The 17340-nt window shown below is 46.2% G+C and overlaps 1 protein-coding gene across 1 annotated transcript in view; it reads right to left on the reverse strand.

Annotated features, from left to right (window-relative positions):
- Positions 1-17340, reverse strand: part of ARMH1 (armadillo like helical domain containing 1) — a 181334-nt gene that overhangs the window by 132383 nt on the left and 31611 nt on the right. Inside the window, exon 3 of the mRNA XM_073544945.1 lies at positions 316-384. Within this exon, the coding sequence (XP_073401046.1) occupies positions 316-384 (69 nt within the window). The remainder of the gene's footprint in view (positions 1-315; positions 385-17340) is intronic.

Genomic DNA, 17340 nt, shown 5'->3' on the forward strand with positions numbered 1-17340 from the left:
TCATTGATTTTATTATTGTTAGCTATTAAAAAGTAATCCAGTTATTTGTATTACACCACCATGTATCAGGTGCGCAGAGGATCAGAGCTGTCGCCTCCAAAATCAAAGCGTTCCCCATAACAATGGGGCTCACGCCATAATGGGACTGTTCTAAGGGGCCACAGAACCCATTTTAGCTTTATACCGCTTGTTCTCACCCATGGCCCAGAGGAGGACAGAGGCAGGACGTGAAATCACCCATGGACCGGGCAGTAAATGGAGCGCAGAAATGAGAGCGCAGGAATCAGAAAGCACCGACAACCTGGCAGATATTACCTGTTCACTGCTGACAGAAATATCGCTATAGACTGGAGGATTTCCTGAAGACACGTCCCAAACATATAACTAAGGGAAGGATAAGAAGGCAAAACAGGAGGACAAAAAACCTGGAGAAAAGACGGGTACTGTGCAGGGTATACAGTAGAGAAGACGGGTACTGTGCAGTATATAGTACATACAGGAGCTTTGGTACCGTGCAGCATATAGTATATACAGGAGTGCTAGCACGGGGCAGTATATAGTATATACAGGAGTGTTATGACTGGGTCACCGATGAGGATAGCAGGCCCAAGCTAAGCCACAGAAAACCAGAGAGGTTGGTAACTAACCGGATTGCAGACCCCTGATCCTATCCACACAACTAGCAGTAGCCGTGGAGCGTGCCTACGATGATCCTAGACGCCTCGGCACAGCCGAAGAGCTAACTAAGCCTAAAGCAAGAAAGGTGAAATCTAAACTGCCCCAGAGCAGACCCCAAAGCAATAGACAGCCCCCAACATGTATTGACAGTGAGACAAGATGAAAACACAAACGCAGGTAGGAAAATAGACTGAGCAAACGATGGGGCCCACACTGACTAGACAGGACAGAAAAGGAAAGCCACTGTCTGCAATCACGCAGAAAACCCTGCAAAATATGTCCAACACGTCTGATAGAAAAATACTAGACTTCTCCCACTATATCAGCACTCTGGTATATTCTGAAAGCAGAGAAAAAAAGAAACCCAATCTAATAAGGGACAAAAACAAACAGGCACAGGCAGTAACATATGGACGGTGATTCAGCACAGCCCCAGCTGGAGCTAGCTGAAATAGAAAAAAAAACAGAGCAAATGTGAACAATACCTAAAGAACACTTAGCTGAGCATGCAGGGACTGAGCTGGAAACTCAGGAGGCAGGAAAAAAATCACCAGCAGGGATAGAGGGAGTCGGCTGTCTTAAAGGGAAGGTGACATCCCAAAAACATGGATTTTTGTGAGTACTCACCGTAAAATCCTTTTCTCCGAGACGCTCATTGGGGGACACAGACTGTGGGTGTGTGCTTCTGCCGTCTGGAGGCTGACACTAAGTATACAAAAAAAGAGTTAGCTCCTCCTCCGCCGCATACACACTCGCCCCAGACCGGGCGTAACTCAGTTTAGTGTATAAGCAGTAGGAGAACGCGCCTTAAACTCAGGCAAGAAATTATACGTCTGAAAAAGGGGCCACCCTAATCCTTACACAAGGATTTGTATAACTCAAAATAAGTAAATGCCAACTGGCTAATAGGGTGGGTGCTGTGTCCCCCAATGAGCATCTCGGAGAAAAGGATTTTACGGTGAGTACTCACAAAAATCCATGTTTCTCCTTCGTCTCATTGGGGGACACAGAGACTGTGGGACGTTCTAAAGCAGTCCTCTGGGCGGGATCTTAGCTCACCCAGTCCATGCTAATTTGCGCCCCTGATTAGAGGTGCGCAACTGCTGCCTGGAGAATCTTTCTTCCCAGGCTTGCATCCGAGGATGCCTGGGTATGTACGTTATAATGTTTGACAAACGTATGCAAACTGGACCAGGTAGCTGCTTTGCACACCTGCTCCGCTGAAGTCTGGTGTCGCAGTGCCCATGAGGCACCCACTGCTCGAGCCGAGTGTGCCTTGATCCCTGCCGGAACCGGCGTGCCACTGATTTGATAAGATTCTTGGACCGTCAGGCGAACCCATCTGGCCAAAGTCGCTCTGGACGCAGCGAGCCCCTTCCGCCGCCCTTCTGGAATCACGAATAGAGAGTCTGTCTGGCGGAATGGCGCTGTCCTTGTCACATACCTCCTAAGGGCTCTTACCAGATCCAGGGTGTGCAATGCCTTTTCTACCCTGTGCACCGGTGCCGGGCAAAAGGAGGGTAAGACAATGTCTTCGTTGATATGGAATGCAGACACAACCTTCGGCAAGAAGGGAGGAGCTGGCCTTAAAACTACCTTATCTTTATAAAAGGTCAGAAACAGCGGTTTACAAGATAAAGCCGCCAATTCCGAAACCCGCCTAATAGACGTTATAGCTACCAGAAAAACGACCTTTCTGGACAGGTAAGGTAAGGAGACTTCTTGCAATGGTTCGAAAGGAGCCTCCTGAAGGGCCCTGAGCACCAAGTTCAGGTCCCATGATTCCGTCGGCGCCTTATAGGGGGGTACTAAATGTTCGACCCCCTGCATAAACGTCCTAACCTGCCAGACGGAAGCGACCTTTCGTTGGAAAAGCACCGACAGGGCCGAGATTTGCATTCTGAGCGAACTCGGAGCCAATCCCGCGTCCAGCCCTGCCTGCAGAAAAGCCAGTACGTTGGGGATCGAAAAAACTAGAGGAGCCACTCCGCGATCCCTACACCAACGGAAAAAAACTTCCCAAGTCCGATGATATACTCTCGCCGAGGAAGGCTTTCGGGCACTCACCATCGTGGCCACCACCTCGCGCCTGAATCCTGCCTGTGTTAACAGCCAAGATTCAATGGCCACGCCGTCAAACGCAGGGCCCCTAAGTTCGGATGGCAGATCGGCCCCTGGGACAGTAAGTCCGGCCGATCTGGGAGACGCCAGGGTACGTCCACCACTAGATGAACCAGATCTGCATACCAGGCCCGCCGGGGCCAGTCTGGGGCCAGCAGAATTGCTGGAACCTTCTCTCTCCTTATTTTTCTGATGACCCTTGGAAGCAGAGGCAGCGGGGGGAATAAGTACGGGAGACGAAACTGGCTCCACGGGAGCACCAGAGCGTCTGCTGCGATTGCCTGCGGGTCGAGGGATCGAGCGACAAACCTTTGCACTTTGGCGTTCTCTCTGGATGCCATAAGGTCCACGTCTGGTGTCCCCCACCGTTGGCAGATCTGTTGAAAGACCTCGGGGTGCAGGGACCATTCTCCTGCCGCGACCCCCTGTCGGCTGAGAAAATCTGCCGCCCAGTTTTCGACTCCCGGAATGTGCACCGCCGAAATTACCACGTGGTTCTTCTCTGCCCAACGCAGTACCAGCCCAACCTCGCGCATGGCTGCCTGGCTGCGCGTGCCCCCTTGATGGTTGACATATGCTACTGCTGTAGCATTGTCCGACTGAATGCGCACCGGCCGGTGTCTCAGCAAACGCTGAAAATGTTGCAGGGCCAATCGTATTGCCCGTATCTCCAGAATGTTGATCGGGAGAATTACCTCCCGAATGGACCACCGCCCCTGGGCTGTGTGACTCTGGAAAACTGCTCCCCAACCGTGCAGGCTTGCATCGGTCGTCACCACCAACCACTGTTCCGGGGGAAAAGGTTTCCCCTGGACCAGAGACGAGTCGCGAGTCCACCATCGGAGTGATCGTCGGACCGGCGGAGACAACTTGCACCGATGACTGAGAGACAGCAGCCTCCAGTCCCATGCTGACAAGAGCGCATGCTGAAGCGGACGGAGATGGAACTGGGCAAACGGGATTGCCTCCATCGCCGCCACCATTCTGCCCAACACACTCATGCCGTACCGGATGGATCTGGTGCCCGGCTGTAGAAGGTTCCGTACCCCCTGCTTGATCCTTCGCGCCTTGTCCTGAGGGAGGATCACCAGCTCCCGGGAGGTGTCGAAAATCATGCCTAGGAATACGATTCTCTGGGCTGGAACCAAGGACGACTTGCTTCGATTGATCAACCAGCCTAGACGGGCCAGGGTATCCAGTGTGATACTGACATTCCCCTGGCACGCCTGAAACGACGGCCCCTTTACCTAAAGGTCGTCCAGGTAAGGTAGTACCGTTATGCCCCGTGCATGCAGGATGGCCATAACCACCGCCATTATCTTTGTAAAGACTCTGGGGGCAGTGGCCAAACCGAAGGGCAGAGCCACAAATTGGAAATGTCGCTCTCCGATCGCAAAACGCAGGAACCTCTGGTGTGGAGGAAATATCGGAATGTGTAGATATGCATCCTGCACATCGATCGAGGCTAGGAATTCCCCTGGATCCATGGCTGCAATGACCGAGCGGAGGGATTCCATCCGGAACCGCCTGACCCTGATGAATTTGTTCAGGATCTTTAGATCCAGTACTGGCCTCACTGTCCCATCTTTTTTGGGGACCGAAAACAGGTTGGAGTAAAAACCTTGCGTCTCTTCGCCTTGCGGCACTGGGACAATGACCCCGTTGCGCTGTAGCGTCATTATAGCCTGTAACAAATCTTCCGCCTGCGATTCTGTCCCGGAAAGTCGGGAACGGAAGAATCGCCGTGGTGGGAGTCCGACAAACTATCTTGTACCCGGACGATATCAATTCCGCCACCCAAGCGTCGCGTGCCACTGCGACCCAAACGTGGCTGAACCCTAGCAGGCGTCCGCCCACTCTGTCGTCCGTAGGTACGAAGCGCCTCGAGTCATTTTGCTGGAGGCTTTTGGGATCTGGCCCCCCTCGCTCTGGGCAAACGGCCTCGGCCTCTACCCAGCGGATTGGCCCTGTAAGAGGTTTGCCTTTCCCTACTCTGGCCATCGTTTGCGGAGGTGGATGCCCTGGCCGAAGTCCCCCCCCCAGGGGCTACGAAAGGGCCGAAAACGCCTCTGCGTCTGCCTGAATGCCGGGCAACTCCTCTGCTGCGGGAGGAAACTACTCCTCCCCCCTGTGGCTTCTGAGATAAGCTTATCAAGCTTCTCACCGAACAACCGATTGCCCTGAAAAGGCAAAGAGGTTAAGGATTTTTTAGAGATAGAATCCGCTTTCCACAACCTCAGCCATAATGCTCGCCTAACGGCGATCGCATTTGCTGCTGCCACAGCAGAACACTTGGCCGCGTCCAGTGAGGCGCTGATGAGATAATCACTCGCTCCTGATATCTGATTTGCCACCTCCAAGATCTCCGCGGGCAGATCCCTGTCTTGGAGGGCCTTATGCAGAGCGTCCGCCCATGAAACCATGGCCTTCGCCACCCAAGTTGCCGCAAAGGAGGGGGCTAGAGCCGACCCTGCTGCCTCATACATCAAGCGGGCAAGCCCCTCTATGAGGCGATCAGTTGGATCCTTGATGGAAGAACCACTGGGTATCGACAATAGCGATCTTGATGCTAAACGTGATACCGGTGGGTCCACTACTGGCAACTCCACCCATCCTTTATGGAGCTCAGGAGGAAACGGATACTTTGCTTGCAGCGCTTTTTGCATTGCAAAACGCTTATCCGGGTGTTCTCTATGTTTATGGACTAGATCCTCGAACTCCGGATGCGTGGCAAACCTTCTATGCGGTCGCCTGGTCTTCTTGAAGGAGACCTTGTGACCTGAGGCCGTGGACAAATCGTCCTCGATCTCTAATGTCTGGTTGACTGCCTCAATGAGGCTGTCCACCGAGTCTTGGTACCCCAGGCTTTCTATATTCCAGGCCTCCTCGCCCTCATCCTGATCGCTCCCTGAGCTTAGCGACGGGGAACGAGATGCCCTAATACCCGCCGCCGAAGCCCCGGAGGGCCCGGCCAACGGGGAACGAGCTCTTTTGCCATGAGCTCGTCTGGTACTGGAGCGGCCTCTAACGGTCGGAGGGTCCTGAGACGTGGACGAGCTGTCTTCCGCTGGCAGACCACCATCCTTGTCCCTGCCCGGGCCACGAAGAGATTCAATTGCCCTTGTAAGGGACAACATAGAATGCGATAAAGACACCGCCCATTCTGGGGGGTCCCCCGACTCGCAGGCTTCACAAAATTTACCCGCCTGCGCCTTTGGCAGCCTGACCCCACAGGAAACGCAAACAGCGTACAGGAAAGAGTGAGCTTTCCCTTTGCCAGACATATTGCCCAAGCTTGAAGGTAGGGTAGAAGGAGGAGGAGGGTAACCCCTTTCTTGACTACCAGTGCGGCTCTCGAAACGGGGTTGCACTCACCCACAGGTAACGTTCCAGGCCTCCTCCTGTCGGACGACCACGGACATGCGAAGCCGTACCGGAAGTCAGTGGGCGGGGCTTCCGGCTACCACCGGAAGTCGGCGGGCGGGGCCTCGCGCGGTACCCACGGACTTCCTCATGCAGCGGGGGCCGCGGCCGCCGGCGGGGCTTCCGGCCGCACTCCGTACACGGGGCGTGCGGCGTTACTCGCCGGGGGCAGCACCGGGTTCCGAAAACTTGCGGTGTGCTCCGGGAGAGAGGCGGACCTACCGGGCCCCGACCTTTTCCCCTATTAACAAAAGGTGAGCAGGGCCTTCCGCCGTGGGGGCTCTCATGGGGTGCTCTCAACTCCATCCCCGGGCAGGGAGGGGGAGGCTTCTGGTACCGGGACGAATCTTCGATCCCTCAGCTCACCTGCGCCTCCAACTCAACCCTTGGTCTCACTACCTAGGGGTGGAAGGGGCATCAATGAATTCCCGCGTTGCAGGAGAGGAACAACGTGGAGAGTCACTCACACGTGCTCGCCCGTTGAGGTTATGGGGAAACCGAATCCTCTTATCAGGATGCGTTGCCACCTCTTTACAAAATAAAAAAGAAAAATGGTTGTCTGGGGAAAAGTCCCAGATGTGTCCCTCGGTGCGGGAGAGAACACGTGGAGGGCTACTCACACGTGGTCGCCCGTTGATGATTTGGGGAGATCGGACCCTCTCTATAGGATCCGTCGCCCCTGTCTTATCTTCATAGAAAGCGAAAAAAAAAAAAAAAAACTAGTCTGGAGCTCCAGACTGCGTGTGCCTCCATCAGACACTAAGCAAAAAACTGAGTTACGCCCGGTCTGGGGGCGAGGGTGTATGCGGCGGAGGAGGAGCTAACTCTTTTTTTGTATACTTAGTGTCAGCCTCCAGACGGCAGAAGCACACACCCACAGTCTCTGTGTCCCCCAATGAGACGAAGGAGAAATTTTTTTTCAGCAATTGAAAAAAATGTAAAGAATTAATGTTTACATTTTCTTAAAAAAATATTATCATTTGTTTTTAATTTTATAAAATATGAAAAATAATTTTAAAAAGTTTGCCATTTCCACTTGTTAACACTAGGGGGAGCAGCTACTGAAGTTTGGCACAAAAACCTAGTGCAACTAGCTCACATTACTGCACTGGAGTAAATATGGGCGGAGTCTGCTGACATGGGTGTGGTGTCACTCCTCTCCTCCCCTTCTGGGTGCTTGCTAAGGGAAAAGAGGATGACATTTAGGAACACAGTGAGCAGCCATTTTGATGGGGCCTGCAAAGTTACTGACTGTCTTTTCATGTAAAGTCTGGATCAGAACAGGCCATCAATCAGCAGAAATGTTTCCTGGATTTCTATGGAGCAGACAAGAAGACGGTCCATCCATGTGTATAAAAGACAGCGCTCTATGTACAATCCCTGGCACCGAACAGGGCGCCCCCCACAGACCAGCACACTGCTCTCCTGAAATACTCTGTGCTGCTGTCACCCTGCTCCTCCACCATATATCAGGCCCCTGTCGCCTCGCTTTCACACATCGCCAGGACAGGATCTGAGGAGAGGAATGGGGTCTTCGGTCACCGAGGATGGCAGGCAGCAAGGATTCTGGGAGCAGGGTGACAGCAGCAGAGTATTTCAGGAGAGCAGTATCACACAGGATAGGATTAGATACATGGCTCAGCAGTCAGTATCACACAGGATAGGATTAGATACATGGCTCAGCAGTCAGTATCACACAGAAGAGGATTAGATACACGGCTCAGCAGTCAGTATCACACAGAAGAGGATTAGATACACGGCTCAGCAGTCAGTATCACACAGGATAGGATTAGATACACGGCTCAGCAGTCAGTATCACACAGGAGAGGATTAGATACACGGCTCAGCAGTCAGTATCACACAGGAGAGGATTAGATACACAGCTCAGCAGTCAGTATCACAGGATAGGATTAGATACAGGGCTCAGCAGTCAGTATCACACAGGAGAGGATTAGATACAGGGCTCAGCAGTCAGTATCACACAGGAGAGGATTAGATACAGGGCTCAGCAGTATCACACAGGAGAGGATTAGATACAGGGCTCAGCAGTCAGTATCACACAGGAGAGGATTAGATACACGGCTCAGCAGTCAGTATCACACAGGAGAGGATTAGATGTTCAGCAGATTGCCAAGTGTTTTGAAACAGCAGGGAGCAGCTCCTCCTATGTTTTGCAAGTGCAGGGGCAGCAGCTGGTCGGGTATTTTGGAAATAGCAGCTCGGTCTCCGTACTGGTTCCTCTCCTGCAGCTGGTATGTGCAGAGTGAACATCCCAGCCCTGTTATGGTGGAACAGTACAGCATCCAGGGCTTGCAATAGAGTGTAAATGAAGTTAAAAGGAAAGTACTGGGCTCTAATAAGATGGCGCCTGGCCACACCTACAGCTGTGAATTGAGCTGCTCAAAGAGGCGTGCCCAGTCCACTCCTGATGCAGCTGCAATGAAAGAGATGGGGTCGGCAGCCGACTATTGTCTCTTACGCCCAGGGACTGCCGTAAATGAGCATGGAAAGTGTCGTTCAGCAGCCAGAGAGGTAAGATGGCAGCCCCCAGTGGCTGCATTAATACAGAAAAAAAAAAAAAAATCCATACACACCACTGAGTCAAGCTTAGGGGACAATATCTTTTTATACTATTTTCTTTTTCACATTAAATTATAAAAAAACACGGCACCTTCCCTTTAAAACCAGTCAGAAACTTCAGATCTCCAGTCATCCTCCTCATTATCAGGTGGCAAGACTCTGTTAATTAGACCAGCCAGCTCCATTACCTCCTGTAACCACCAGAGGGAGCCCAGAAAGAGAACTCGCGACCACTCTGTCAATGTAACCAGCTCCTTTACTTTCACTAGTAACCAGAGGTAGGCCAGAAAGCAAATTCACAACACAGGAATGCTAGTACGGTGCAGTATATACAGGAGTGCTAGCACGGGGCCGTATATACAGGAGTGCTAGTACGGTGCAGTATATAGTATATACAGGAATGCTAGTACTGTGCAGTATATACAGGAGTGCTAGTACTGTGCAGTATATAGTATATACAGGAGTGCTAGTACTGTGCAGTATATAGTATATACAGGAATGCTAGTACTGTGCAGTATATAGTATATACAGGAATGCTAGTACTGTGCAGTATATAGTATATACAGGAGTGCTAGTACTGTGCAGTATATAGTATATACAGGAGTGCTAGTACTGTGCAGTATATAGTATATACAGGAATGCTAGTACGGTGCAGTATATACAGGAGTGCTAGCACGGGGCCGTATATACCGGAGTGCTAGTACTGTGCAGTATATAGTATATACAGGAGTGCTAGTACCGTGCAGTATATAGTATATACAGGAGTGCTAGTACCGTGCAGTATATAGTATATACAGGAGTGCTAGTACTGTGCAGTATATAGTATACACAGGAATGCTAGTACTGTGCAGTATATACAGGAGTGCTAGTATGGTGCAGTATATAGTATATACAGGAGTGCTAGTACGGTGCAGTATATAGTATACACAGGAATGCTAGTACTGTGCAGTATATAGTATATACAGGAGTGCTAGTACGGTGCAGTGTATAGTATACACAGGTATGCTAGTACCGTGCAGTATATAGTATATACAGGAATGCTAGTACGGTGCAGTATATACAGGAGTGCTAGTACGGTGCAGTATATAGTATATACAGGAGTACTAGTATGGTGCAGTATATAGTATATACAGGAGTGCTAGTACTGTGCAGTATATAGTATATACAGGAGTGCTAGTACGGTGCAGTATATACAGGAGTGCTAGTACTGTGCAGTGTATAGTATACACAGGAATGCTAGTATGGTGCAGTATATAGTATATACAGGAGTGCTAGTACTGTGCAGTATATAGTATACACAGGAATGCTAGTACTGTGCAGTATATACAGGAGTGCTAGTATGGTGCAGTATATAGTATATACAGGAGTGCTAGTATGGTGCAGTATATAGTATATACAGGAGTGCTAGTACTGTGCAGTATATAGTATACACAGGAATGCTAGTACTGTGCAGTATATAGTATACACAGGAGTGCTAGTACGGTGCAGTGTATAGTATACACAGGTATGCTAGTACCGTGCAGTATATAGTATATACAGGAATGCTAGTACGGTGCAGTATATACAGGAGTGCTAGTACGGTGCAGTATATAGTATATACAGGAGTGCTAGTATGGTGCAGTATATAGTATATACAGGAGTGCTAATACTGTGCAGTATATAGTATATACAGGAGTGCTAATACTGTGCAGTATATAGTATATACAGGAGTGCTAGTACGGTGCAGTATATACAGGAGTGCTAGTATGGTGCAGTGTATAGTATACACAGGAGTGCTAGTACTGTGCAGTATATAGTATACACAGGAATGCTAGTACTGTGCAGTATATAGTATACACAGGAGTGCTAGTACGGTGCAGTATATAGTATACACAGGAATGCTAGTACTGTGCAGTATATAGTATATACAGGAGTGCTAGTATGGTGCAGTATATAGTATATACAGGAGTGCTAGTATGGTGCAGTATATAGTATATACAGGAGTGCTAGTACTGTGCAGTATATAGTATACACAGGAATGCTAGTACTGTGCAGTATATAGTATATACAGGAGTGCTAGTATGGTGCAGTATATAGTATATACAGGAGTGCTAGTATGGTGCAGTATATAGTATATACAGGAGTGCTAGTACTGTGCAGTATATAGTATACACAGGAATGCTAGTACTGTGCAGTATATAGTATATACAGGAGTGCTAGTACGGTGCAGTGTATAGTATACACAGGAGTGCTAGTACGGTGCAGTATATACAGGAGTGCTAGTATGGTGCAGTATATAGTATATACAGGAGTGCTAGTATGGTGCAGTATATAGTATATACAGGAGTGCTAGTACGGTGCAGTATATAGTATACACAGGAATGCTAGTACTGTGCAGTATATAGTATATACAGGAGTGCTAGTACGGTGCAGTGTATAGTATACACAGGTATGCTAGTACCGTGCAGTATATAGTATATACAGGAATGCTAGTACGGTGCAGTATATACAGGAGTGCTAGTACGGTGCAGTATATAGTATATACAGGAGTGCTAGTACTGTGCAGTATATAGTATATACAGGAGTGCTAGTACGGTGCAGTATATACAGGAGTGCTAGTACTGTGCAGTGTATAATATACACAGGAATGCTAGTATGGTGCAGTATATAGTATATACAGGAGTGCTAGTACTGTGCAGTATATAGTATACACAGGAATGCTAGTACTGTGCAGTATATAGTATATACAGGAGTGCTAGTACTGTGCAGTATATAGTATATACAGGAGTGCTAGTACTGTGCAGTATATAGTATATACAGGAGTGCTAGTATGGTGCAGTATATAGTATATACAGGAGTGCTAGTACTGTGCAGTATATAGTATACACAGGAGTGCTAGTATGGTGCAGTATATAGTATATACAGGAGTGCTAGTACTGTGCAGTATATAGTATATACAGGAGTGCTAGTACTGTGCAGTATATAGTATATACAGGAGTGCTAGTATGGTGCAGTATATAGTATATACAGGAGTGCTAGTACTGTGCAGTATATAGTATACACAGGAGTGCTAGTATGGTGCAGTATATAGTATATACAGGAGTGCTAGTACTGTGCAGTATATAGTATATACAGGAGTGCTAGTACTGTGCAGTATATAGTATACACAGGAATGCTAGTACGGTGCAGTATATAGTATACACAGGAGTGCTAGTACGGTGCAGTATATAGTATATACAGGAGTGCTAGTACGGTGCAGTATATAGTATATACAGGAGTGCTAGTACGGTGCAGTATATAGTATATACAGGAGTGCTAGTACGGTGCAGTATATAGTATACACAGGAATGCTAGTACTGTGCAGTATATAGTATATACAGGAGTGCTAGTACGGTGCAGTATATAGTATATACAGGAGTGCTAGTACGGTGCAGTATATAGTATACACAGGAATGCTAGTACTGTGCAGTATATAGTATATACAGGAGTGCTAGTACGGTGCAGTATATAGTATATACAGGAGTGCTAGTACGGTGCAGTATATAGTATATACAGGAGTGCTAGTACGGTGCAGTATATAGTATACACAGGAATGCTAGTACTGTGCAGTATATAGTATATACAGGAGTGCTAGTACGGTGCAGTATATAGTATACACAGGAATGCTAGTACTGTGAAGTATATAGTATATACAGGAGTGCTAGTACGGTGCAGTATATAGTATATACAGGAGTGCTAGTACGGTGCAGTGTATAGTATACACAGGTATGCTAGTACCGTGCAGTATATAGTATATACAGGAATGCTAGTACGGTGCAGTATATAGTATATACAGGAGTACTAGTATGGTGCAGTATATAGTATATACAGGAGTGCTAGTACCGTGCAGTATATAGTATATACAGGAGTGCTAGTACGGTGCAGTATATAGTATATACAGGAGTGCTAGTACGGTGCAGTATATAGTATATACAGGAGTGCTAGTACGGTGCAGTATATAGTATACACAGGAATGCTAGTACTGTGCAGTATATAGTATATACAGGAGTGCTAGTACGGTGCAGTATATAGTATACACAGGAATGCTAGTACTGTGAAGTATATAGTATATACAGGAGTGCTAGTACGGTGCAGTATATAGTATATACAGGAGTGCTAGTACGGTGCAGTGTATAGTATACACAGGTATGCTAGTACCGTGCAGTATATAGTATATACAGGAATGCTAGTACGGTGCAGTATATAGTATATACAGGAGTACTAGTATGGTGCAGTATATAGTATATACAGGAGTGCTAGTACTGTGCAGTATATAGTATATACAGGAGTGCTAGTACGGTGCAGTATATACAGGAGTGCTAGTACTGTGCAGTGTATAGTATACACAGGAGTGCTAGTATGGTGCAGTATATAGTATACACAGGAATGCTAGTACTGTGCAGTATATAGTATACACAGGAATGCTAGTACTGTGCAGTATATAGTATATACAGGAGTGCTAGTACTGTGCAGTATACACAGGAGTGCTAGTACGGTGCAGTGTATAGTATACACAGGTATGCTAGTACCGTGCAGTATATAGTATATACAGGAATGCTAGTACGGTGCAGTATATACAGGAGTGCTAGTACGGTGCAGTATATAGTATATACAGGAGTGCTAGTATGGTGCAGTATAGAGTATATACAGGAGTGCTAATACTGTGCAGTATATAGTATATACAGGAGTGCTAGTACGGTGCAGTATATACAGGAGTGCTAGTATGGTGCAGTGTATAGTATACACAGGAATGCTAGTATGGTGCAGTATATAGTATACACAGGAGTGCTAGTATGGTGCAGTATATAGTATATACAGGAGTGCTAGTACTGTGCAGTATATAGTATACACAGGAATGCTAGTACTGTGCAGTATATACAGGAGTGCTAGTATGGTGCAGTATATAGTATATACAGGAGTGCTAGTACTGTGCAGTATATAGTATACACAGGAATGCTAGTACTGTGCAGTATATACAGGAGTGCTAGTATGGTGCAGTATATAGTATATACAGGAGTGCTAGTACGGTGCAGTATATAGTATACACAGGAATGCTAGTACTGTGCAGTATATAGTATACACAGGAATGCTAGTACTGTGCAGTATATAGTATATACAGGAGTGCTAGTACGGTGCAGTATATAGTATATACAGGAGTGCTAGTACCGTGCAGTATATAGTATATACAGGAATGCTAGTACAGTGCAGTATATACTATATACAGGAGTACTAGTATGGTGCAGTATATAGTATATACAGGAGTGCTAGTACTGTGCAGTATATAGTATATACAGGAGTGCTAGTACGGTGCAGTATATACAGGAGTGCTAGTACTGTGCAGTGTATAGTATATACAGGAGTGCTAGTATGGTGCAGTATATAGTATACACAGGAGTGCTAGTACTGTGCAGTATATACAGGAGTGCTAGTACTGTGCAGTGTATAGTATACACAGGAATGCTAGTATGGTGCAGTATATAGTATATACAGGAGTGCTAGTACTGTGCAGTATATACAGGAGTGCTAGTACTGTGCAGTGTATAGTATACACAGGAATGCTAGTATGGTGCAGTATATAGTATATACAGGAGTGCTAGTACTGTGCAGTATATAGTATACACAGGAATGCTAGTACTGTGCAGTATATAGTATATACAGGAGTGCTAGTACTGTGCAGTGTATAGTATACACAGGAATGCTAGTATGGTGCAGTATATAGTATATACAGGAGTGCTAGTACTGTGCAGTGTATAGTATACACAGGTATGCTAGTACCGTGCAGTATATAGTATATACAGGAATGCTAGTACGGTGCAGTATATACAGGAGTGCTAGTACGGTGCAGTATATAGTATATACAGGAGTGCTAGTATGGTGCAGTATATAGTATATACAGGAGTGCTAATACTGTGCAGTATATAGTATATACAGGAGTGCTAGTACGGTGCAGTATATACAGGAGTGCTAGTATGGTGCAGTGTATAGTATACACAGGAATGCTAGTATGGTGCAGTATATAGTATACACAGGAGTGCTAGTATGGTGCAGTATATAGTATATACAGGAGTGCTAGTACTGTGCAGTATATAGTATACACAGGAATGCTAGTACTGTGCAGTATATAGTATATACAGGAGTGCTAGTACGGTGCAGTGTATAGTATACACAGGAGTGCTAGTACGGTGCAGTATATACAGGAGTGCTAGTACGGTGCAGTATATAGTATATACAGGAGTGCTAGTATGGTGCAGTATATAGTATATACAGGAGTGCTAGTATGGTGCAGTATATAGTATATACAGGAGTGCTAGTATGGTGCAGTGTATAGTATACACAGGTATGCTAGTACCGTGCAGTATATAGTATACACAGGTATGCTAGTACCGTGCAGTATATACTATATACAGGAGTGCTAGTACCGTGCAGTATATACTATATACAGGAGTGCTAGTACCGTGCAGTATATACTACATACAGGAGTGCTAGTACCGTGCAGTATATACTATATACAGGAGTGCTAGTACAGTGCAGTATATAGTATATACAGGAGTGCTAGTACCGTGCAGTATATAGTATATACAGGAGTGCTAGTACCGTGCAGTATATAGTATATACAGGAGTGCTAGTACGGTGCAGTATATACAGGAGTGCTAGTACCGTGCAGTATATAGTATATACAGGAGTGCTAGTACCGTGCAGTATATAGTATATACAGGAATGCTAGCACGGGGCAGTATATAGTATATACAGGAATGCTAGTACTGTGCAGTATATAGTATATACAGGAATGCTAGTACGGTGCAGTATATAGTATATACAGGAGTGCTAGTACGGGGCAGTATATTGTATATACAGGAGTGCTAGTACGGTGCAGTATATAGTATACACAGGAATGCTAGTATGGTGCAGTATATAGTATATACAGGAGTGCTAGTACTGTGCAGTATATAGTATATACAGGAGTGCTAGTACGGTGCAGTATATAGTATACACAGGAATGCTAGTACGGTGCAGTATATAGTATATACAGGAGTGCTAGTACGGTGCAGTATATAGTATACACAGGAATGCTAGTACTGTGCAGTATATAGTATATACAGGAGTGCTAGTACGGTGCAGTGTATAGTATACACAGGTATGCTAGTACCGTGCAGTATATAGTATATACAGGAATGCTAGTACGGTGCAGTATATACAGGAGTGCTAGTACGGTGCAGTATATAGTATATACAGGAGTGCTAGTACTGTGCAGTATATAGTATATACAGGAGTGCTAGTACGGTGCAGTATATACAGGAGTGCTAGTACTGTGCAGTGTATAATATACACAGGAATGCTAGTATGGTGCAGTATATAGTATATACAGGAGTGCTAGTACTGTGCAGTATATAGTATACACAGGAATGCTAGTACTGTGCAGTATATAGTATATACAGGAGTGCTAGTACTGTGCAGTATATAGTATATACAGGAGTGCTAGTACTGTGCAGTATATAGTATATACAGGAGTGCTAGTATGGTGCAGTATATAGTATATACAGGAGTGCTAGTACTGTGCAGTATATAGTATACACAGGAGTGCTAGTATGGTGCAGTATATAGTATATACAGGAGTGCTAGTACTGTGCAGTATATAGTATATACAGGAGTGCTAGTACTGTGCAGTATATAGTATATACAGGAGTGCTAGTATGGTGCAGTATATAGTATATACAGGAGTGCTAGTACTGTGCAGTATATAGTATACACAGGAGTGCTAGTATGGTGCAGTATATAGTATATACAGGAGTGCTAGTACTGTGCAGTATATACAGGAGTGCTAGTACTGTGCAGTATATAGTATACACAGGAATGCTAGTACGGTGCAGTATATAGTATACACAGGAGTGCTAGTACGGTGCAGTATATAGTATATACAGGAGTGCTAGTACGGTGCAGTATATAGTATATACAGGAGTGCTAGTACGGTGCAGTATATAGTATATACAGGAGTGCTAGTACGGTGCAGTATATAGTATACACAGGAATGCTAGTACTGTGCAGTATATAGTATATACAGGAGTGCTAGTACGGTGCAGTATATAGTATATACAGGAGTGCTAGTACGGTGCAGTATATAGTATACACAGGAATGCTAGTACTGTGCAGTATATAGTATATACAGGAGTGCTAGTACGGTGCAGTATATAGTATATACAGGAGTGCTAGTACGGTGCAGTATATAGTATATACAGGAGTGCTAGTACGGTGCAGTATATAGTATACACAGGAATGCTAGTACTGTGCAGTATATAGTATATACAGGAGTGCTAGTACGGTGCAGTATATAGTATACACAGGAATGCTAGTACTGTGAAGTATATAGTATATACAGGAGTGCTAGTACGGTGCAGTATATAGTATATACAGGAGTGCTAGTACGGTGCAGTGTATAGTATACACAGGTATGCTAGTACCGTGCAGTATATAGTATATACAGGAATGCTAGTACGGTGCAGTATATAGTATATACAGGAGTAC

The sequence above is a fragment of the Dendrobates tinctorius genome, unplaced genomic scaffold, assembly GCF_039654945.1.
Source record: "Dendrobates tinctorius isolate UK_male_01 unplaced genomic scaffold, ASM3965494v1 ptg000138l, whole genome shotgun sequence".
NCBI classification, from domain to species: domain Eukaryota; kingdom Metazoa; phylum Chordata; class Amphibia; order Anura; family Dendrobatidae; genus Dendrobates; species Dendrobates tinctorius.